The sequence below is a fragment of the Grampus griseus genome, assembly GCF_964374135.1.
Source record: "Grampus griseus genome assembly, chromosome: 3".
In the NCBI taxonomy this organism is placed as follows: Eukaryota; Metazoa; Chordata; class Mammalia; order Artiodactyla; family Delphinidae; genus Grampus; species Grampus griseus.
Window position 1 is genome coordinate 91,036,224 of NC_139019.1, and position 22,272 is coordinate 91,058,495.

At 49.8% G+C, this 22,272-nt stretch overlaps 1 protein-coding gene across 2 annotated transcripts in view; it reads left to right on the forward strand.

The window, feature by feature from the left end:
• MCC (MCC regulator of WNT signaling pathway) overlaps window positions 1-22,272 on the forward strand; it is a gene marked incomplete at its 5' end in the record, with an annotated part of 426,418 nt that overhangs the window by 389,638 nt on the left and 14,508 nt on the right. For both annotated transcript variants that reach the window (XM_082651061.1, XM_082651062.1), the window contains 3 exons: window positions 11,209-11,443; window positions 14,923-15,129; window positions 19,496-19,596. In XM_082651061.1, coding sequence (XP_082507187.1) covers window positions 11,209-11,443; window positions 14,923-15,129; window positions 19,496-19,596 — 543 coding nt within the window. The remainder of the gene's footprint in view (window positions 1-11,208; window positions 11,444-14,922; window positions 15,130-19,495; window positions 19,597-22,272) is intronic.

Consider the following 22,272-nt stretch of genomic DNA (forward strand, 5'->3'; position numbering starts at 1 on the left):
AGAAACTTAATGGTCCCATCTGTCTTTCCCACTGGTAGGACCCAGCCATCTGCCGAAGTGCAGATTTAACTGTCCTGGACCTGGTGCCTCAGGAAAGGGGACATTCCCAGTAACGTACTTGGCCAGGTGCCCACAAACACAAGGGACTTATTTCCTCTGGACTGCAGCAACAATTGTCTTATTCAGGGTAGCACAGATTATAATTTATTTTTTTCTTAAAACCAGATTCTTATGTTTAAACACAGAAAGCAGATGCTCTTCTTAATGACTTTTCCCAATGTGTATAATCTATAATTTCCACCTTCATTTAGCATAAAAATGTAGTTCTCATGTTGTCAATGATACTGTTCTGTTGCATTAGTGAACACGAGACTTGGGTTGACAGGAATTGTGTACCATTTCAGTGGCTTATAAGGGGTGTGTTACAGATCTTTTGCTCATCCCTCCCCACCTGCAAAATAATTTTGTTGTTTTAATCTAAATCAGAGACACATTTAGAGCCAGTCAGGCGCGGGAATGTTTTCTCACCAGCTATTCAGTGGAGACCCTGATTGTGAATATTTCTTAGAAATATTTTAATGTATAGATGAGCCTTGATTTTTGAGACAGGCTTCTTAGAGAAGCTTCATTTTAGGTAATGTACTTCAGTAGGTTGACATAGACTCAGAACATAGTTTCAGTTTGCAAGGATGACCTCACTGAAGAATGGCTCTTGAACTAAATTCAGTCTTCAATGGATCTTTGCATCAAAGTACAGAGACCTTTAGCTCAGATTATACTCAATTCTCCTTAAAAGTTCCCTTTCATACTCCCACCCAAATCAGAGCAGCTCAGAGAGGGGGTTACAGGCATTCACGTGGCAACACACGTTCTTGGGACCTGATACAGCCAGACTGCTTAGGTTCAGCGTGGCTCAGAAAAAAAGTCCCAGACCACCAGATGCTTTCATAATTATAATAATTAATTTTGTTTATAAGTCTTGCCATTCCACTCAGCCATTCCCACATGTCAAGATTATGGAAGAAAGAAAGACAAGAGGCTTTCTGAGTTGGAGGCTTTCTGTGGCTCCATCAGTCGCCTCCCCTCCCCCTGTAGCCAGCTGGCAGAATTCTAACCAGAGAGTCAGCCCGCTGTTCCTCCAGGTCTCAGGAAGGGAATGCTGAGTACCGGGCCTCCAGACGCCTTTCTGGCAGCACAGGGCAGCCCCTGGTAACAGCAAGGTCGTGGTTTCAGAAGGGAGCAGCTGAGGGGCTTACCAGCAAGGAGAATAAAAACGGTAGGCAGCCCATCAGTTGACTCTGCAGTCTGGAGCCCAGGGCTGCTGCTGTTTCAGTTTTGAAACATTTCATTTTTTTTTTTTGCAAAAATACAGCCATGGCCGCATCAGAAAGTGTAATTATCTTAATGGGCAGAGTAACTAGGTAATGTGGGTTGCCTGGATAGCTTTATCAATGTATCACGACAGAGAGGCAAGTGGACTAAATGGATGAGAAGTGGGAATAGGAATTCTCAGTCAAGCCCACCCTTTTGGTCAAGCATCACAGTTTCAGCTCACCGGGTGGAAGCACAGTCATCGATCTAAATCTACGAAAGGACGAGGGGCCAAGACAGAGTAAGCCACAGCAAGTCTGTCCTCATGGAGGCTGGAGTCCCTTTTGTCCTGCCACCAGGTGTGGATCGGGTTGAGGCTGTGACACTGGTGACTGCAGCCTTGCGGTGAGCTCTGGGAACACCCAGGGAGCCGGGGTCCCACCTGGCTGACCACTCCCACTGGGGCGTGATCCCCAAATTGGATTGGAGAGTGGTGGGGCTCCCAGCCCTCACCCTCCAAGTCAGTCTTAAGATTAAGATGAAGTTTCACTGAGATGGAAAGAAAGGCTGAGGACCGTGGAAGCACGTCCATTGAAAGGGTAAATGGGACTGAAACAGCCATCCAGTTAGGACAGGCCTGTGCCCCACCACCAGCAAGCTTCCGGGCATGAGAGTCAGACTAGGTCTGCCTGTCGTAATAGGCGTCTTTACTTCCCTCTGAAAACCAGAGGTGCTTTCCCCATCCAAGTACCAGGAGAGTCCATCCAGAGTCCTTGGGATTAATGCTTAGAAGTGCTGGTAAATTCTGAAGCCCAGCTCAGACACAGTTCTCCACATGACAGCATAGCATGGTGCTCAGGCCTCCTGCGAAAATGTCCTTGTCACTTATCGTTTAGGTTCTATGGGAACTAGATAGAGACCTGAAATGCTTTTGCTTTTCTTTTTTTAAGACCTAACTTGCTGATCTCAAAAGAATTATATGCTCATTGTAAAAATAAACTGAACAGTTAAAATCCAAGCATGACATAAAATTCCCCGTGCTAGGACCCTCCCTGGAAAGGACACTGCACACAGTTTGGAGCGTATCCTCACAGATTTAAGTGTCCGTTTTTTATGACCTAGACCTTTGGTTGCCAATGACAGAAACATACTCAAATAGCTTAAAAGGGGGTCTTGGTGGAAGGATATCAGGTCTGCCACAGAGGAGCCGCGTACCTGGGCAGAGGGCTACAGTGAGCCCGGGCAGAGGAGAACCGGCCACCTGGGCACAGCTGGGCCAGGCCACACCTGGCCAGTCTGGCCTCCGCACACGGCTTTCACCTCTTCCCTGCTACAGGCTGCTCCCCAGATGACAGAAAACCAGCACACCACCTGCTTTAGTATACCAGGCTGACTGGTTTCTCTGGTGTCAAGTAAGAAAATCCTGGGAAGGAACATCTCGCCCAGTTGGGCTCAAGTGCCTACCCAGTCAGTCATCCGTGGCCACGACAGTTCTTGCAGGAGCCACGCGGGCAGAGAGAAGGGGTAGGTCCCAGAAGAAGGCAGAGGGTGTGTCGTCAGCAGACCAACACATGGCATCTTTAAAAATGTGACTCCATCTCATTTTAACCCAATAAGGATCCTACTTAGGTGGACTCTCTCGAAACTTGCTTTTTCCCCTTAGTATCATATGTTTAGGCATCTTTCCACGTGTGTCGTTCTTTTCAGTAGTGCCCAGTCTCCCATTGGATGGCAGTTCGTCGTGTATTTAGAGAGCTTCCTCTTGTTGGGATGTTTGTATCCAGTTTTTTACTATTAAAACACCGCTGCAGTCACCATCCTTGTCCTTATACCTGCCCCCCTCATGCAGTTTCTGTGGGACCAATTCCCACAGAAGCAGAAGCAGAATGTGCTGACTCAAAAATGACTGTTGTTTCAAATGTCAGAGAGCCCTTCCATACATGATCCAGCCGGCGTGTGAGGACCTCTTCCTCCACACCCTTGCTGAAACTGGGTAGTATACATTTTTTTAATTTGGCCAATCTCTAGGCAAAAACATACCCTTAATATTTTACTCTGTACCTCTTAATTATTAGTGATGAAAATCATTTACAGTCACCCCTCAGTATCCTTGGGCGATTGGTTCTAGGACTCCTGTGGGGATACCAAAATCTGAGGGTGCTCAAGTGTCCCTTATATAAAACATTGTAATATTTGCACTGGAACCTACAAACATCCTCTCATATATTTTAAATCATCTATAGGTTACTTAAAATACCTAATGTAATGTAAATGCTATGTAAATAGTTGCCTGCACATAGCAAATTCAAGTTTTGCTCTTTAGAACTTTCTGGATTTTTTTTTTTTTTTCCTCCAAAGATTTTCCACCCGCGGTTGGTTGAATCCGCAGATGCGGAATTCTTAGATAGGGAGTGCGGACTGTAAAATGTTTAATGTTTTTAATGTCAGAGAAATCGTTAGCAGCAGTATAGGTGTCAGGTCTAGATGGTGTCTATCTTGGTGTGTTATTGGCAACCAACTCAGGAGCACTTTAATATTTGTTTTAGAGATGCCTGGTTCCCAACCCCATCGTAACGGCACCACATAAAGACCATATAAAGAATCCATCTCCTAAATGTGTCTCTCATTTTGCCTTCCACTGTCAGCTGAGTTTCTGGAACCAGGCAGTTTTTGAGGACTTCAGTTATCTGGCAGAAGATTTCCCCTACCCATGTAGTCATCCCCTGGGTATCCACCAGGGATTCGTTCCAGGACCCACCACGGACTCCCCCGGCCCCCATCATAAACATAGTACTGTATTTATTTTTAAAAAGCCACGAATAAATACCTGCACAGTTCAAGCTCATGGTGTTCAAGAGTCAACTGTATTTTTTTAGATAATTTTTCCTCCCAAACCGCTTCTCCTTGAGAATTCTGATAATCCTTTGAGAGCGTTCAGACCTAAGAGGTTTGGATTGTGTTGAGTACTTTTAGTCCTGTGTGACAAAGAATTGTCAGAAAAAAGAGATAGGGGGGCATGGGGGGATACCCAGCACAACACTGCAAAATTCAGGCAGCTGACAAGGCCCAAGCTTCTGCTTAGAGGAGTGGGGTCGAATGTCACTGGCCTGACCCCCTCCTTCAAATAAATTCAAAATGCTCGGCCAACAGAAGGCCCCCTAGTGGCCCTTTCCTTCTGAAAGTGAGCTCCTCCTTGGTGTAAATGAGATCCTAACTGGGGCCAGGTAAGACATTGATAAAAACTCCAGGAAAAATCCGCCTCTGGTTTTCAAGGCAAAAGAAATAATATGTTCTTTTCTCTTTCTGCCGAGACAAGATGAGGAAGCTGAAAAAAAAAAAAAAAAAGGATTTTTCTTCTAAAAGCAGGATGGGGAGTTGTCTTCAGGACAGGGCTGGGACATGGTGGACAGGGACAGAAGAGAGGACATTTGAAATCGACGGCTGCTTAAATAAACTGCTGTATCCGCGTCCCACTGTGAACAGGGCAGGCAGGAGGGTGGGCTGCCCCAGGCTGGCCGGTGTGCGCTCCTGTGCGGTGAGCAGACAGATCAGCTGTCAGCTGGCGACTAATGGACGCAGAGCAGAGCCAGCCGAGGGGAGCTCAAGCAGAGAGCATCATGGTAAGGAAGGAGAAACCCTCGCAACCTGGCCCAGCTCCTCGAAAAACCGGGGGAGAAGGCAAAAACGTGCGGCCCCAGAATCCTGGGACCAGCTGGGGTTTGCTTCCTCTGCAGCCCTCCCCGCAATCCCTCTCACCCTGGAGAGGAGGAGTAACTCGGCCCACTGGGAAAGTGATTTATTCCCCCTTGACAACTGAGCTCACCCGGCATTCCGAGCCGGGAGAGTTAATGGATGACTTAACCCCAGCCCGGCAGTCGGCAGCCGGCGGCAGGCCCTCGGGAGACCGACAGCGCCTTTGTCTGCAGGAGGCCGGAGAAAAGGCCGCGGCTTCCCCTCCTCTTACCATTGTCATAATCATATTCCGCGGTGGTCCATTAAGAGCACAAAGCAGAATTGTAATTAACCTCGCCTGATCTGTTCCCTGCTGGTGTCTTGGAAGGGAGAGAGGGAAGCTGGAGAGGGGCAGCGGGTCTAGGTGCTTACCTTGAAATTAAACTTTCCCCTGGAAAAGCACTTTACAGCTCTGAGCTTCCCACAGGGGTAAAATCAGTGGAGGGAGATCTTTTGTCCTTCTTTCTTTTTCTTCCTTTCTTAAAACTATACCCACAGCAGGGATGGTGAAACAAAAGCCTTCCCCACCTGGCCTGGGATCCGGCGCCAGGCCCTAGAGGGTTCCAGGACCCCCCAAAGCCTGGCAGCCTCTGCCCTGCCCCCCCATGTTGGTGTCTCCCAGGCAGTTCTGGGGGTTTGCAAGTCCGGTCAACACTTGCTGCTCTGCTTCCCCCGCAGATGGGTGGTTTTCTGCAGGACCTGCTAGGCTGACATCCCTGGAGGGAGGCCCTGAACCTGATGTTGGGTATCTCGGGGCCACTGGCACAGCTGTGCTTCCTCCCCGCCCAGAGCAAGTGCTGTGTGTGGGCTGCCGGCTTCAGGACCCATTGTCTCATTTCCATAGCCTGGTGACATGGCAACTGTTAGTATCCCCACTTTGTCACAGCCCAGAAAGGTTGGGTGATTTACTCTGGGCCATAACGCTAGGCATTGACAGAGGAAGAATGTTTACTCAGGTCTGCCTGATGTCAGAGACCTGCTCAGAATCACTGGTACCCACCAGGTCAGCCCAAGAGCACGGTGGCTCTCCCTAGAGAATTTGTGATGGGGTGCCGTTACTTTACAGGCTACTTTGCAAATGCCCAGTTATCCTTGGGGTGGACCAGTTGTTCTCAAACCAGGCTGTGCCTCAGAATCAATGGGAGTGGCCAGATGGCTGGCCCCACTCCCCCCACCCCCGAGTTCCCGACTCTGTGAGTCTGGGTAGTGGGGCCTGGGAACATGCATTCCTAACAAGTTCCCAGGGGATGCTGCCGTGGTCAGCCCCTTGACTGCTCTTTGACAACCACTGGGGAACACCAGTCCCTCTAAATGGAAAATATGCCAACATATTATCCTTTCAGGGCCTGCAGAATAATTAAAGAACTCTAGCTTCTACTGTCCTTAGATTTTTGAAATTTTTGTTAAATTTTTTATTGAAGTATAGTTGATTTACAGTGTTGTGTTAATTACTGCTCTACAGCAAAGTGACTCAGTTATACATATATATACATTCTTTTTCATATTCTTTTCCATTATGGTTTATCCCAGGATATTGAATATGGTTTACTGTGCTATACAGTAGCGCCTTGTTGTTTATCCATTCTATATATACCAGTTTGCATCTGCTAATCCCAAACTCCCACTCCATCCCTCTCCCAGTCTCCTCCCCCTTGGCAATCACCAGTCTGTTCTCCATGTCCCTGCTTCTGTTTCTGTTTCATAGATAGGTTCATTTGTGCCATAATTTAGATTCCACATACAAGTGATATCATATGGTATCTGTCTTTCTCTTTCTGGCTTCCTTCACTTAGTATGATAATCTCTAGTTGCATCCATGTTGCTGCAACTGGCATTATTTTGTTCTTTTTTATGGCTGAATAATATTCCATTGTATATAGATACCATATCTTTATCCATTCATCTGTTGATGGACATTTAGGTTGTTTCCATGTCTTGGCTATTGTAAACAGTGCTGCTGTGAACATAGGGATGCATGTGTCTTTTTGAATTACAGTTTTTTGGGTTTTTTTTTTTTTTTTTTTTTTTTTTTGCGGTACGTGGGCCTCTCACTGTTGTGGCCTCTCCCGTTGCGGAGCACAGGCTCTGGACGCGCAGGCTCAGCGGCCATGGCTCATGGGCCTAGCCGCTCCGCGGCATGTGGGATCTTCCCGGACCGGGGCACGAACCCGTGTCCCCTACATCAGCAGGCGGACTCTCAACCACTGCGCCACCAGGGAAGCCCTGAATTATAGTTTTGTCTGGATATATACCCAGGAGTGGGACTGCTGGATCATATGGTAATTCTATTTTTGATTTTTTGAGAAACCTCCATACTGTTTTCCATAGTGGCTATACCAAATTAGATTCCCACCGACAGCATAGGAGGGTTCCCTTTTCTCCACACCCTCTCCAGCATTTGTTATTTGTAGACTTTTTAATGGTGGCCATTCTTACCGGCATGAGGTGGTACCTCATTGTAGTTTTGATTTGCATGAAATTTCTTTTTTAAGTGACAGGAATCAAACGGTGGCTCAAGTATGTTATATTTCTAAAAAAGCATTTCAAAGAAAATATGACAAAAAGGTCACCCAGATATTGGTTTAGCTCTGCGTTTTCTCTATATTTAAAATTTTCCAAAGTGACTTTTAATGAAAAGAAGAACTACAGTTGTAAAGTGAGCCTCTCTTGCTGGGTCCCAGCTTCACGGGAAAGGATCTCCTACCTGAAGCTCCTCCCCACTCACTGGAAGAGCAGTGTTGCTATTTCCCAGCAGCGCGCTGTCTAAACACATCATGCCTGGGAGCACATCTCCACACTCAGCCCCGTGCAATGCTCCGTGAACAGGGCCACAGCTTCAGTTCGCTCTGATTTTGTGGCTCATGTGTGGAAACTTAGGCATCTGTCCCTCCACGTTGTGTTGACAGTCCATGAAGGCAAGCTCCGAGTCCTGTTGAATGGTTTTGTGTAAGGCATGCCTGTCACCGAGCTGTTTGCAAAACAGGTCTTTACCGAAGAAGGCTGAGATCCTGAGGGAGGGACCCTGTTTCCTCCCTAGGATGAATCCCTCTTGTTGGGCAGCTGTCATCCTCAGAAGCCCCCGCTGGCTCCTCAGCGCCCTCTGCTGGCGGTACCGGTTGCTCCTTCATGCTTTTCTTGGGCTGCTTTGTTTCTTTATGCAGTTGCACCTGAAGTGTTCCAACTGGAGGGTATTGCTGCTTGTCCCATCTCGTCCTTTTTAAAATACAGCTTGAGAACACATAACATTGATGATGAGTAGTTTTTAACCTACTTCCTGCCTTCTCAGCTTCCACTGTCTCCCCCAAGCTTGTTGCAGTAGCCCCCAAAAGGTCTCCTGCCTCTGCCCTTGCCTCCCTGCATCTCTCCTAGTACAGCAGCCAGAGGGATCCTGTTAAAATGGAAGGCAGATCATGTCACTCCTCTATTACAAACCCTCCAGTGGCTTCTAATTCTAGAGAAAAAGACAGCCCTTATGAGACCCTATGTGACGTGGCACCCTGCCCCCCACATACACACCCTCCTGTCTGACCAGCTCTCCTCCTTCTCCCCTGTCTGACCCCCATTCAGCCACAGTCTTATTCTTGCTGGCCAGCCGGCCTTGCTGCCTCAGGGCCTTTGCATTTGCTGTATCGTCTGCTTGCCTCCCTGTTCCTTCAGATACCCACATAGCTCCCTTTCTCACCTTCTTCACGTCTACTCCTCGAACTCTGTTTGCAAGAATCACCCCACCCCCCTCTTTGTGATCCCCATAACTGCGTCATTTTTCTCCCTGGTACTTCTCCCTGTCTGATGTGCTGTCTGTTTTACTTGTTTGTCTCCCCTGTTAGAATATGAGTTCCATGAAGACAGAGATTTTTCTAGGGCCTAGAAAAGTGACCCACAGTAAGTACCCCAATATTTCTTGAATGAATGAATGATGGCTATATTTACTGAGTGCTGGGCACTATTCCAGACACTTTCGGTTTACCTCATTTAATCCTCACCACAACCTTAGGAAGTATGTACTGTATTACTTTCATTTTAAAGATAAGGAACTAGGCACAGAGAGTTTGAGTCGTGCTGCCTCTAAATCTACAAAGCGTATAAGATGCTCGGGTCCCAGGTAAAGGCAGCACCGCTGTATTCAGGTTCCCCAGAGAAACGGAATCAACAGGTGTGTGTGTGGATGGATGGAGAGGCTGATTGATTGACTGATTTTAACGAATTAGCTCGTTTGATTATGGGGGCTGGCAAGTCCTAAATCTACAGGGCAGGCAGGCTGGAGACCCCAGGAAGGGGTGATGTTGCAGGCTTGAATTCAAAGGCAGTCTGGAGGCAGAATTTCTTCTTCCTTAGGGGATTTCCATCTCTTCTTTTAAGGCCTCAACTCATTGGATGAGACCCACCTACACTACGGAGGGTAATCTGCTTTACTCAGTCTACTGATTTAAATGTCAATCACATGTGAAAAATACCTTTACAGCAACATCTAAGAGGGGCGTTCGGCCAAGCAGCTAGGCACCATAGCCTAGCCCAGCTGACACGTGTAACTAGCCGTCACAGCCTCTGAAAAGGTGTTGTGTGTTGGTCAGACTCGTCTTGCTCCCTTCATCTCTAAGGAACATCCCACCTGTTCTGATGGGGGTTGGGGGGTGAAGGATGGTAGGGGACCTCCAGTCCTGGCAGGAGTTCTCTGACCTGAAGACCACCCCAGGCCCTAGAAGTTCTCTTCCTTGTGTGCATGGCCTACCATCTCTTCTCACCCTTCTCTTCCCGGAAGCCTCGACTTCTTGTTAACGTGTCACGTACAAGAGTGGAATGGCCCTTGGTCACATCGAGGTTACGGGGAAGAGATGCATCTGCTGTGTAGGGGTCTTGGCCTGTTACCCCTGTTCCAGTGTGAGCTGAGGAGGGCAGGCCTGGCCTCAGGGCAGCCAACAGCGTATGGATACCAGTCCCTGCTCCTGGCACAGCTTCCAACAACAGGAATCTTGGGGAGACAGGGCTGTGGAATGGGGAGACTGCGGCCCAAGTCGAGCTGCACCAGTTTCCGTCCTCATGACCAGGCAAGCTACTTAATGACTCAGAGCCTCCGTTTCCAAATCTGTAACGACAGAGATGATAATGCCGACCTGCCCTATTGGGATGAGAGTTAAATGGGCCCCTGCTTGTTTTTCTGCCATCTTTCCAAAGCCAGTTCCATAAGGGCTACATCACGTGTAGGTGGGTCCAGAGAAACCACCGTAGGTGCATGCTGGCCTCAAGTGCTTGAGAACTGGGTACAGTGGGCTTCATTCTGAGCCAGGGGGGACAGCCTACAACCGTCTGGAGCACCAAGCCTCAGTTTTCCTGTGGTTCTCACCCTTCCATGGTACTCTGGAACCCACAGAAACTTTCATGGACCACCACATTCCCGGGGTCCAGCCCTAGGTGCTCCTCAGAACCGCCAGCCCCTGCTTGGTCACCATTCAGCATGGGTGGCCAGGGGCCCCTTGGACCAGCCTGAGTCCCTGTGGTGGACTTTATACTCAGCCATGACACAGAGATCCCCCATCACTACCACTCCGTCCAGCTGCCACCACCAGGGGACTGCTGTCAGCAGTCTGAGATGTGTGCGTGCACAGTGCGTATGTGTACACACACACACACACACACACACACACAATCTGTAGGTCATGCCATAGGTATTTTGTTCTTCACCTTGCTTTGTTCCCTTAACATCCCTTTTTTTAAGTCCTATGCATATATACACCTATTTTTATGACGTATTTTTCATCCTGTTTCCTCACTCAAATTCTCTCCACCATTACCATAATTATTCCTGTAATGTCCACATCATGTCCTTCTCTTTGATATGTACTATAATTCACTAAACCTTGCATTCCGTGAAACGTCTTTGTACATGTGTATCTTGTTGCTTCTGTGGAATCTTTTCCTTAGACTTCATTTCTAGGGTCCACACCTTGTCTTAAAGGGTGTAAACATTTTCTGATATTCTTCATACTCATTTCTCTCCCAAAAGGTGCTATCAATTTACTATGCCATGAAGAATGCTTTCTTCGTTGTTGTTTTTGCATTACCATCTAAATACTGTTGGAGAGGGGAGGGTGTCTCCGGAGAAGAATGAGGGGGAGAAGACCTGCTGGCAGCGACTGGAAGTGCGATAGGTTTTCTTTGTCTTCTCAGCACAACCAGCTCCACAGCCAGTAGCTGCGATACGGAGTTTACTAAGGAAGACGAGCAGAGGCTGAAGGATTACATCCAGCAGCTCAGGAATGACAGGGCCGCGGTCAAGCTGACCATGCTGGAGCTGGAAAGCATCCACATCGATCCTCTCAGCTACGACGTCAAGCCCCGGGGAGACAGCCAGCGGCTAGACCTCGAAAACGCGGTGCTGATGCAGGAGCTGATGGCCATGAAGGTATCCGCGCGGGGGGCTCTTCTCAGACCCGGGTCCCGTTCACTCCGCTGTCACCAGGAGGAAGTACAAAAAGGCCTCTCGGTAGTGGTCAGCCCAGCCGTGGTCAGCCACCTCTCCCCTGGACAGGCAGGGCCTCGTGTGTAGACAGGGATGGTTTCAGTACGTCTGGGAGTCACTTGAGCTGGATGTGTTCCTGGAGAGGTGAGCTGAGCACTGGAGAAACCTCAGGGGGTCCCAGGCCAGAATGGAACACCTCGTCTCCAAGAGAAGCCAGGAGAGACCTCTGCGGTGGTGAGGGTCGGGGGGGGAGCAGCCTCTGTCCGCGTGAAAAGAGCCCTGGTCTCCAGAACACTTGCAAGTGCTTCCCGGGTTGATGCTGACGTTAAGGTGAGGCGGGGAGAGCGGGGCGAGGCCAGTTGCGGCATCTGGACAAGAGCCCTGGTTTCCTGACCCCCTTGTCCCTGTGGCGTTGTGTGGAAGATCGGTAACCCTCATCGCTGTCACCCTCCGGGGCGACTTGCTCAGCACATCCCTGCCCTCCGTGGCTGCTCGAGCTGGAGTCTGGGTGAAGCCTGGGAGGACTTTGGGCCGTGGCAGCAGATTCAGGTCAGATATTAGCCTCACCGTCTCAGCTCAGACCCTCACTTGACTCCCGCTAGGGAACCCTCATGCGACGTTGGCTGATTTCCCCCCTCACTGCCCACGAGCCGGGCGTTGTGTCCATAACCGCGGTGCCTTTTCCCCTCTCTGTGGGCCTTTGCACCCTGTGGCATGAACTGTGAAGCTGCCCTTCCATTACTTCTTCCAAACATCATGTTTCCTTTGGCCAAAGACTCTAGATTTCTTTTATGTTCAGGCCAATATGTTGTGCGATAAATTCAGTGTTATTTTGGCCAGGAAAGAGATTTTTGGTGAAATAAAAGCTCTAATATTCCCTTTGCTACTTGCAACTAAAATGTATACGCATCAGAGAAATTTTCCCAAAAAATAGGAATTATAAAAAGCTGGAAGGAAGAGAACCCGTAATATCGTGACCCAGGGGTAGCCATTGGGTTCCCTCCTCACTAGGAGTTTTTTGAAGAAAAACATCGGAGTCACCTCCCTTCCCTGTATGTCCCTAATAGTGTGTTCAGGGATGTGTGCTTGCCCACACCAAGCCCATTGCTGCAGATTTTGTTGGATTTCACCGTTTTGTTCTAGGCTACAACTGCTGAGAGAGTCACGTTTTCTGGGTTTTTTCACTTGTACTTGGTCTTTAGTAAACGGCTTTTGATTTCTAGATGATCGACGTGGCTCCTTCTCAAACCCACTCTTCTGTGTTTAATATCCCATCCTTTCATTGTGACTCCTCTTCCTTTTTCTCTTTAATTGCTTTAAATATTTATTTTCTGTCTTCTTCTTTGTGAATTCTGGTTCTTTACATGCCGATTCTACCTCACCGTGACTCACTTCTGTTTTCTCTTCGCGCGTGTGTGTGTGTTGGGAGGAGAACGTGGGTGCCAGCTCCCCCCTGGTGGAGGTTGTGTCTTCCCTGGGGTCCCGCGGGTCCTGGGTGGAGATGTCCCTGTAAACGGTTGTGTCCTTAGATCTGTTGGGACCTGTGGGTTTCAGAGGTTTAGGGCTAGTTTTTGCCTTATTCGTGGCTGAAGATTCCTGTAGCCTATCTACACATGCCTCATGCCTCCATGATTCCTCAGAAGAGGCTTTTCTTTCTTCTCCCACCCGCAGCCTGAGTGATGACACGTTTCCTCGCCGCATCCTCACCACAGGGAGGTCGTCTTGTCTCCTCTCGAGGCGGCACTTGGAGAGTCCTGGCTCCTGTGGGGGGGGTGGTCTCAGTCCTGGCTGTCTGCCCTGCCCTTGCATGGGTGCTGGGGCCTCCCTGCCTGCCTGATGCCTCAGGAGGCCGGTGCTGGGGCCACCTTACCTTTCCTCTTGGTGGAGGGCCTGTTTCCGGCACCCATGGGTCCATCTTTCCTTCTTTCAAGCTTGTGTCTGTATGGTTGTTCTGGGTGTGACTGTCCACATTAGCTCAGGATGCAGTGCTGTCAGAACCTTCAGAATCCGGCTTCTGATGGCAAAAGATGAGACGGTTCAGTGTATGGAGACCTTTCCTCCTGGTTCTGTGTCGTTGTTAGGAAAGGTTTGGCGTCTTCTTTTCAGTGGTCGCTCGGCTCGGCACATTGCCTTCTCCATGGCTAACGCCCCCAGCCCTGAGTACGACTGGCCGCAGTGGGTACCCTCTAGGTGTTTCCCCATGTTGGCGGTGAGAACATCTACTCCCCAGGTCTGGCTTACCCAGGAGAGCACAGCAGGTCTGGCTTGTCACCTCAGAGGGGGGTCACTTCGGGGGTGACCTTGGTGAATCCCTCTCAAGGCAGTGCCCCCGTGTTATGAAGTAAGATGACAGAGATAGCTGGGGAGACTGACCGGGTGGTCACGGGGTGCTGGACTTGCCCTCCAGCAGAGGTGAGGGACAAGAGTCATGTGTGGGCTCACCTTGAAAGCGGGGCCGGGGAGGGGGAGTACAGCTTAGTGGTTACCTGGGCTCTGAGCCAGACGTCCTGGGTTCAAACTCGGGCTCCGCAGTTTACCCAGTAATTGTGGGCTGAGCTGGTGGATTTCCCTCTTCATGCCTCAGTTTCCCCTCCATGAATGGAAATGCTCATAATACCTCCCTCAGGTTGGGAGGATTAAGTGAGTGACTTAGTGTAAACATTTAAGACAGTGTTACATGCTCAATAAATGCTGGTGATTACCACTGGTGCCCGGCTCTGGTCCCAGGACAGCACGGTCCCATTTGGGAGTCACTTCTTTCTCTCCATAGCAAACTCTGATTTGGCTCCTTTAAGATACTTGAAGAAGTTACCTGAGGCGTAGTCACCCGGGAAGGGCTCTGTTTCGATTTCGTTTCATTTGGGGCCTAAAGTAGAGAAGAGCTGGGGGCAGTATCATTGCTCTGCACGCTTCCCAGTGGCCTGACACAGCTCAGCGCCCCAGACTGCCATCAGGGGTGATTAATATGTGGATTGGTGCTATGGAAAGTGGAAAAGGCAATGGGAATTGGAAGGGACCTAGTCAGACCCAGCTTTATACGAATGACCGTTTTACCTCTTTGATGGTTAGCCTCTGCCTGCCAGAAAACTGGTTTCTGTTGTGGCTGATGAGACCGCTGGGGACGTGGGCGTGGGGTATTCCAGTTGTTAGAGAGGTTTTCCTTATAGTGAGTCAAGGTCTGCTTGCCTGTAACTTCTACCCATTGATCTCAGTTCTGGTGCCTAGTGACAAGCGCATGGCTTAGTGCACGAGTCCGTCCTTTAAGATGTGTGAAGACGGCCATCTAGTCTCCTCGGGGTCATGTTCTCCCCAGCTGCCCAGTGATACCTCCCTCCGGGCTGTGGGTGGTAGCTACAGACCCCCTTCCCCCGCCCAGCCCTGCTCTCACCCCGTGGGCGCCTCGTGCGCTCTGTGCTCCGCAGGAGGAGATGGCAGAGTTGAAGGCCCAGCTGTACCTCCTGGAGAAGGAGAAGAAGGCCCTGGAGCTGAAGCTGAGCACGCGGGAGGCCCAGGAGCAGGCCTACCTCGTGCACATCGAGCACCTGAAGTCCGAGGTGGAGGAGCTGAAGGAGCAGCGCACGCGGTCCCTCAGCTCCACCAGCAGTGGCGGCAAGGACAAGGCCGGCAAGGTAGGGGCACAGGGACCCTGGGGCTCGGGCCTCACCGCCTGCCCAGGTCCCGCAAGCCACTGCCCACCACCCTGCTGCCTCAGCTTCCTTATTTGCATAGGAGCCGAAAGCCATTCCAGAAATTCGAAAGAAAGGGACATTCTGCGGGCAAAGAAACCAAATCCACATTTTGAAAACATCTCACTTTTACGGACAGTTAAAATTCCATACAATTCAACTGTTCCATACAGTTGAAGCATTTTCACAGATCACGGTCTGATCCAGGGAGCGATCTATGCAGTGGTCCCGGAATCTGATACTGGTTCCACCTCTTCTTCCTTCTATCACGTGTCACACGGTGACCATCGCTGGTTGATCACTCTGTACCCGATCATTGCATGTATCATCTCCCTTAAGTCTCACGACTCTCAGGAAAGAAGAGTTATCCCCATTTACATGAGGATAATGAGGTTTAAAAGAACTGAGGGGGTCTCAACAGCTAGTGAATGGCAGAATCGGGATTTAACCCCAGTTTGGCTGACGGCCGCTCTTCCTTTCGTCTGTTTCCTCCTCGACTTCCAAGAGGTGGGGGGCCGGAAGCATTATGAGGCAGAGAAGGAGGTAGGTGAGCCCCGCATTACCCCGCGGATATCACACAGAGTGGGCTATCGATGATATCATCTTGCAAACTCACACATTCATTAGCGCACAAGTCTTTTTTTCTAGAATCCAAGCTCATTCCATCAGCCTCTATCTCAGAGTGATTCCAAATACTGCACTGGAGAAAAAAATAGTCCAGACTTTAAAGAAAGATATCCCTCACCCCAGGGTGCTGGAATTTCTGTGCGTCAGATTTTCTGTTCCTAACAAAGGCCAGCTTCTCCTGACCCCACTTTGTCTCAGGCCCAGGACTTGTGGGCCTACGCTGACTTGCTGGTCTAATGAGTGGCCCCTCACGGCCCAGATGCAGTGATGTCTTCACGAGAGTAGTGTACCTGCGAAGAAAGCACCTTGACGATACCGTGTGGCAGTGAAGAAACAGCTAAACAGCTAAGAACTGATGCGTGCTCCACAGAGGCCACAGCTACCCTTTGCCCGCCTCTCACCTGCAAGGGCACCAAGGGAGTCCATAGCCATGGTACCCAGCTTGGCCACTTTCCTGAGGCCCCAGCTGCTTCCCAGTCATCCGTTCATGTGACGGATGTGATTTGGTCCAGGCAAGATGCTGGAGGCTGTTCCAGGAGTTTAGATTGCCCTGGAATGGGCAAATAGATGATCACAACGCAGGGACACAGTGTTCTTGGGTGCAAGGATCAATGCCCAGTGCAAGGGGAGGCCACAGGCCAGATCTGGAGATTCGGGACAGGTTTCCTGAACTGAGAGCCAGTGGGGAGTGGGTGCTAGCCTGAGGAAGAGGGCCAGGGCAGACCAGGAAGTCCACCCTAGGCCAATGGAATGGCAAGGGCAAAGCCTAGAAGGAGGAGGAATCCATACACTGGCTGGGGAGACCAGCCGGCTGTGCCGTCCTGAGGATGGGGAGGAATCGCTGAGGGGTTTTTGCAGGGGGTGAGGTGACACAGTCTGAGCTTTGGAAAGGTCACCATGTGGGTGCACCCTGAAACCACGTGCCCAGTGCTTGGGGAGTCTGATCGTGGTGAGCAGTGGCCTCTGCAGAGCTGTTTCACGCGGGAGGATCTGGGGCTCTGTTCTGTGCCAACAGCTTCAGAATCTTTGCTCAGCCTTTTGAGTTTGTTAGCAGTCACTTTGGGACAGAGCCTGAGAGACAGAGCCCCAGCGTTCGTGTGTGCGCCCTTAGGGAGTGGTGCAAATGGACTACTCAGGCTCTTTCCAGAGGCCCAGGGACTGTGCATCCTCCTGGTTCTTAGTATTTATTTCGACTGCAGGAAGCTCTGTGTTTCGTGGAATGGCTTCAAAGAACAGAAATCTCTTTGATGGTAAAGGCCAGATGATTTATTTTTATTTTCTTACATTAGGGTAAGGAGCTTTTATAAGAGTGCTCTGTGTTGTTCAGGTAATGAAATTGGAGGAAGGTGATTATTTTGCCTTTCAAAAGTTATATCCAGGGCTTCCCTGGTGACGCAGTGGTTAAGAATCCACCTGCCAATGCAGGGGACACGGGTTCGAGCCCTGGTTCGGGAAGATCCCGCATGCCGCGGAGCAACTAAGCCCGCGCACCACAACTACTGAGCCTGTGCTCTAGAGCCCGTGAGCCACAGCTCCTGAGCCCGCGCGCCTAGAGCCCGTGCTCCACAACAAGAGAAGCCACCGCAGTGAGAAGCCCGTGCACCGCAATGAAGAGTAGCCCCCACTCGCCGCAACTAGAGAAAGCCCGCGGGCAGCAACGAAGACCCAACGCAGCCAAAAATAAAATAAATTTATTTTTTAAAAAATGTTAGATCCATTTACTATATCAATAATACCTCCCTTCTGGGCTATTCATTTGGTCTTACTTGTTGGTGGATGAGGCAAGCAGTCTGGAGCAGAGGCTGGTATACTGTTAACATTTTAGGATTTTCGGGTCATGTGGACTCTGCTGCAACTACGTAACTTTGCCGTTGCGGAATGGTACTGTGAAGGCAGAGACAATACAGACACAAAGGCGCATGGCTGTGTTCTAACACTTTATTTATGGATGCTGAAATTTGAATTTCATATGATTTCTATACATCACAAAATATTCCTCAGAATTTTTTTTTCCATGATTTTAAAAACAAAAACAATTCTTGCCCTGTGGGACTTTTATAAAAACAGGTGGCAGGCCAGATTGGGGTCTAGAACATCCACTCTCGCTTCTGAGGCGGGGGGGTGTCATGCTTGGTTTAAAACTTTCCCTCCAGCCAGCAAGCTGGGTCCCATATCTTGCCCAAGTGACATTAGGTTTTTTTCACTTCTTGTCTGTGTGCAACAGAGATTACCAGACGTGTTCAGTGAAGGGCACTGGGTGAGACAAAGCTGTCCCTTGTCCTTAAGGAGTCTTATGAAATGTTAACCCTGAGGGCAGTCGCTGTATACACAAGAAGAGGGTGTTGGACTCTGGAGAGACTCCAGGGCTGGTGGATGGGGGCTCGGGTCTGCAGGTCGCCAGGAGGAGAGGAGGGAGGGAAAGCAGAGCTGGAGGAGCACGGGGGTGGGGGGAGTTCAGGTGCTGTGGGCTCCTCCAGAGGAGCCCCGTGTGGTGGCGTTTCTGTGCCAGTGGGCCGAGGGGACCCAGCGCCCCCTGTCGTCTGGATTTCTAGCGCCAGGTTCATACTTCCTGGAAGCGCTCCTTCCATCATGATACAGCCTTCTGTTTACATTCTGTCTCAGCGTAACAGATCACGGGCTTTTTATTCTCAAGCCTGAGCTGTAGTCAGCCCTCTGTAAATGTCTGCTGAGCAAACTATCAGGTGAGCACCGTCCCCTGTGCTTATTACACAGCACAGCAGCTGCCCTCTGTCTAAATGCAGAGAAGGCAGAGCGCTCGGAGGGGTGTGAGCATTGCTTTGTGAATTGTCCTAACTCCATTTAGGATTTAGGCATTCTGGCTCTTAGGTTTCCTCATCTGTAAAAGGGGAGGATTTGGTTTAGGTGGTGTCAAAGCTCCTGTCTGATGCTAAGGCACATATTCTGTGAATGTGTGCTTCTGCTGTCCTCCTCCTTTCCTGGGTCTTCTAGATGATTACACTGAACCCAGTAAAGCCCCTAACTCCAGGGAAGATTGGTTCTCTCCCCAGGGGACGCGGGATGAAGGGACAGACAACCCAAGGATACATGTGTTTCCCACTTTTATGAGCTACCAGAGGCTTAGCCCAGTGATGAAGGGAACTGACCTGGCATCAGTTGGCATCCTGGTTCCACCGTGTCCTGGCTGAATACCTGGGGCAGTGTAACTTCCCTGTGCCCTAGTTTTTCTCCTTGGCAAAGAGGGGATAATGACAGTATCTGCCTCAGAGGATCGTCACGATGATCAGATAAGAGAACGTGTGGGGCTTCCCTGGTGGCGCAGTGGTTGAGAGTCCGCCTGCCGATGCAGGGGACACGGGTTCGTGCCCCGGTCCGGGAAGATCCCACGTGCCGCGGAGCGGCTGGGCCCGTGAGCCATGGCTGCTGAGCCTGCGCGTCCGGAGCCTGTGCTCCGCAACGGGAGAGGCCACAACAGTGAGAGGCCCGCATACCGCAAAAAAAAAAAAAAAAGAGAGAACGTGTGTGTAGAGGGCTCAGCCTAGTGCGCAGCTCCCTGTGAGTGCTCAGAGCGCGGGGCAGCAGGCGGCGGACGTCGAGGGGATGTCGAGGGGCGGAGCTGCCGCCGCCTGTCAGCTCCCGCCGTCTGCCTCCGGGCGCCCTCGGCTTGGCTGCAGACCTCACCCGGCTGTGTTTACATCCTCAGGAGTCTGCGGACGCTGCCTCCCCAGCTCTGTCTCTGGCTGAACTGAGGACGGCGTGCAGTGACAGCGAGCTGGCCGCGGAGTTCGCCAACGCCATCCGTCGGTAAGCGCCCTGCTCACAGCCCCGCTGCGCAGTTTATTCCAGGAGTGACGGCTGGGTGCCAGGTTCTCCCCGCCTGCTTCTCATGGAGCATTACAGGCTGCTTGGGAAGGAGGAGGCGCCCATACGGGCTTCTTTGGCCCAGACCTGGAGGCCAGAAAGGGGAATGACCGGGAGAATATATACAGTCATTTCACCTCCAGGTAGAAGAGGCCTCTTTGTGTACTTTTTGGTTGTGGTGTGGCATTGGCTAGAACCTCAGGACTGTGTTAAATGGTGAGGAACAAATCAGGCATCTTCTCATATCAACGGGATGGAATATTGCGAGTAAATTTTGTTGGATCTTTAGGGAATTTTTAACAATTTCTTTGGCTGCTTTATATGTGTATCGTATTTCTCAAATATAAAGGTAATTAAGTTGACTGAAGGAAAGAAAAAAAAAACAGGCATCTTTATCTTGTTTCTAGCTTCAGTGAGAATGCCTCCCTCCCCATCTCTGGCTCTTTCCAATCAGACGGCCTCATTGTTGATTCACTGCTGGACGTTTTTCCTCTATTGCGGCTGTTTCTTTCCCTCTATTCTTTCTCTCTGGATCTGTCTTCCATATTCCTAACTTTTCATACTCTCGCCACCCTTCTGCACTCTGTTCTGGAGGAGGGCTGTCCAGTCAAAAGGTAATGCAGACCACGCCTGATGTCCTAGGAACCACATTTAAAAAGTAGAAAGAAACAGGTACAGTCCTCTTTAATGACGTATTTCATTTCACTCATTGTATCCAAAATATCATTTCAAAATATAAATCGATATTTTTAAAAGATATTAATGAGATATCTTCTTTTCTTTTCTTTTACTAAATGTTCAAAATCTACTGTAAATCTAGTAAATTTACACTTACAGCACTTCTCAGATTCAAACCAGTCAACATTTCCAGTGCTCAGTGGCTCACGTGGCCATGGCTGCCCTATCGGATAGTGCAGTTCTGGGGAGGTTCTGCAGCTCCGTTTTCCAGCTCACTCATTTATTCCTTAGCTCGAGCCATCATGGTGTTTGGGTGATGTGTTGAGTTTATTTTGGTGATGAAACCTATCATCTCTTGTGTCATGATATCGTCTTGCGTCTCTCAGGATATTTATTGTACTTACTCTGAAATGTTATTTTGTCTACTGTATTAACTTGCCTCACATGTGAGTTTTTAAGGTTGAGTTTTGTGACTCACTCTTGGCTTCGGCTCACAAGCTTGCCTCCTGGGCTTTCTGTTCCTCCCGGCTGACAGCGGGTCTGTAGGCCGCGTATCTGACCCAAGCGTCCGGTCCCCTCTGGCTCTAATGGCCAGCACCTCTCACTGAAGCACCTCTGAATCCCTTTCTTCCTTTTGTAGCAGCTTGCTTTTGTGTGCATTTTGAGTTGTGGTTTCCTTTTTCAAGAAGAGTAAAAATCTGCCTTTCCTTTTTTATGAGTCCTCAGGGTTTCTGGCAGACGAAGAGCACTCCTTAGTTTCCATCGTGCTTGAGGATTTTTTTAAAAATACATTTGCCATCGTTTCTGGGGATTTGGGGTAGGAGGGGGAGGCTACAGTGTGTGCTCAGGCTGCTGTCTTGGTCCAGCCAGGGCTGTTTATCTTATAGTGTAGCCTCCGGGCTGAGGGTGGATTGCAGGCTGCCATGTGGGGAACCTCACTACCCTCCTGATTTACTCACCGCCACTTTTTGTCTTTCCTTCCAAGTTGTAATAGCTCAGTTTTTACATTGCCAGTGCTTCTGGCCATGTGGTTAAATGGTAATCGCTTTGCTTGAGGCAGGAAGAGAGAAGCTGCAGGGAGAATGCCCTCAGCTAATCCTAATGACGTGATTGCGCCAGAAATTCGGGATGCAAACCACCCCCTGCTGCCAGCAGGGAGCCATTTGGATATTGTATCTGTAAGCTAAGCCCCTGCATTTTTCAAGTTCCCCGAACCTCAGAGGCCTTCGCTGGCACAAGCAGGATGCAGGTTCTGCTGACTAAACATAAAGGGATTTCATTTGTTCTGTCAGTCACAATGGATTTCCAATAGCCAGCCTTAAGTTGCTTAGCATGGATTTCTAATCAAGCCCCAGATATATGGAGCCAAGAAAGAACCCACAGGGCTACAGGAAAAAGGAAAATAACATAATTATACTGTAAATATAGCTTAGAAAGTGGAATCGTCATTTCATGAGGATATATAATACAGACACCTAAAGGCTGAGGTTTGGGGATGTTTCTATTTTTAAAAATCAAGTGGAAACTACCACCTTCTTTGAAGATGTTAAATCACCGCCACACTAGTGGTTGAGTCCGTTGAGGGAACCTTCCCAGAATTTTCAGACATATTCCTACCTTGGAAAAGGATGGTTCCAAACACCGAAGCTGTGGGCCAGGGGAACCGGACTGAGAAGAGCAGGTGTGGTGAGGGGGCTGGAGCAGAGGCTAGGCTGGAGCAGAGGCTAGGCATGGACTTTTCTGGAGGAGAGCCCCTAGGAATGTGCCTTGTGACATTCTAGTCACTGGTCCTAGGTTCCTGCCCTGTCCCAGCCTAGTCTCCGCAACACCTAGCGGGGCTGCAGCCTCGGTCGGGCCCCTGCCCTGCGACCCTGCTCTCTCGGTGTGTCTGCTCCCAGCCGCCTTCTGTTTGGAACAAAACCAGGCCTCCGTGCAATCACA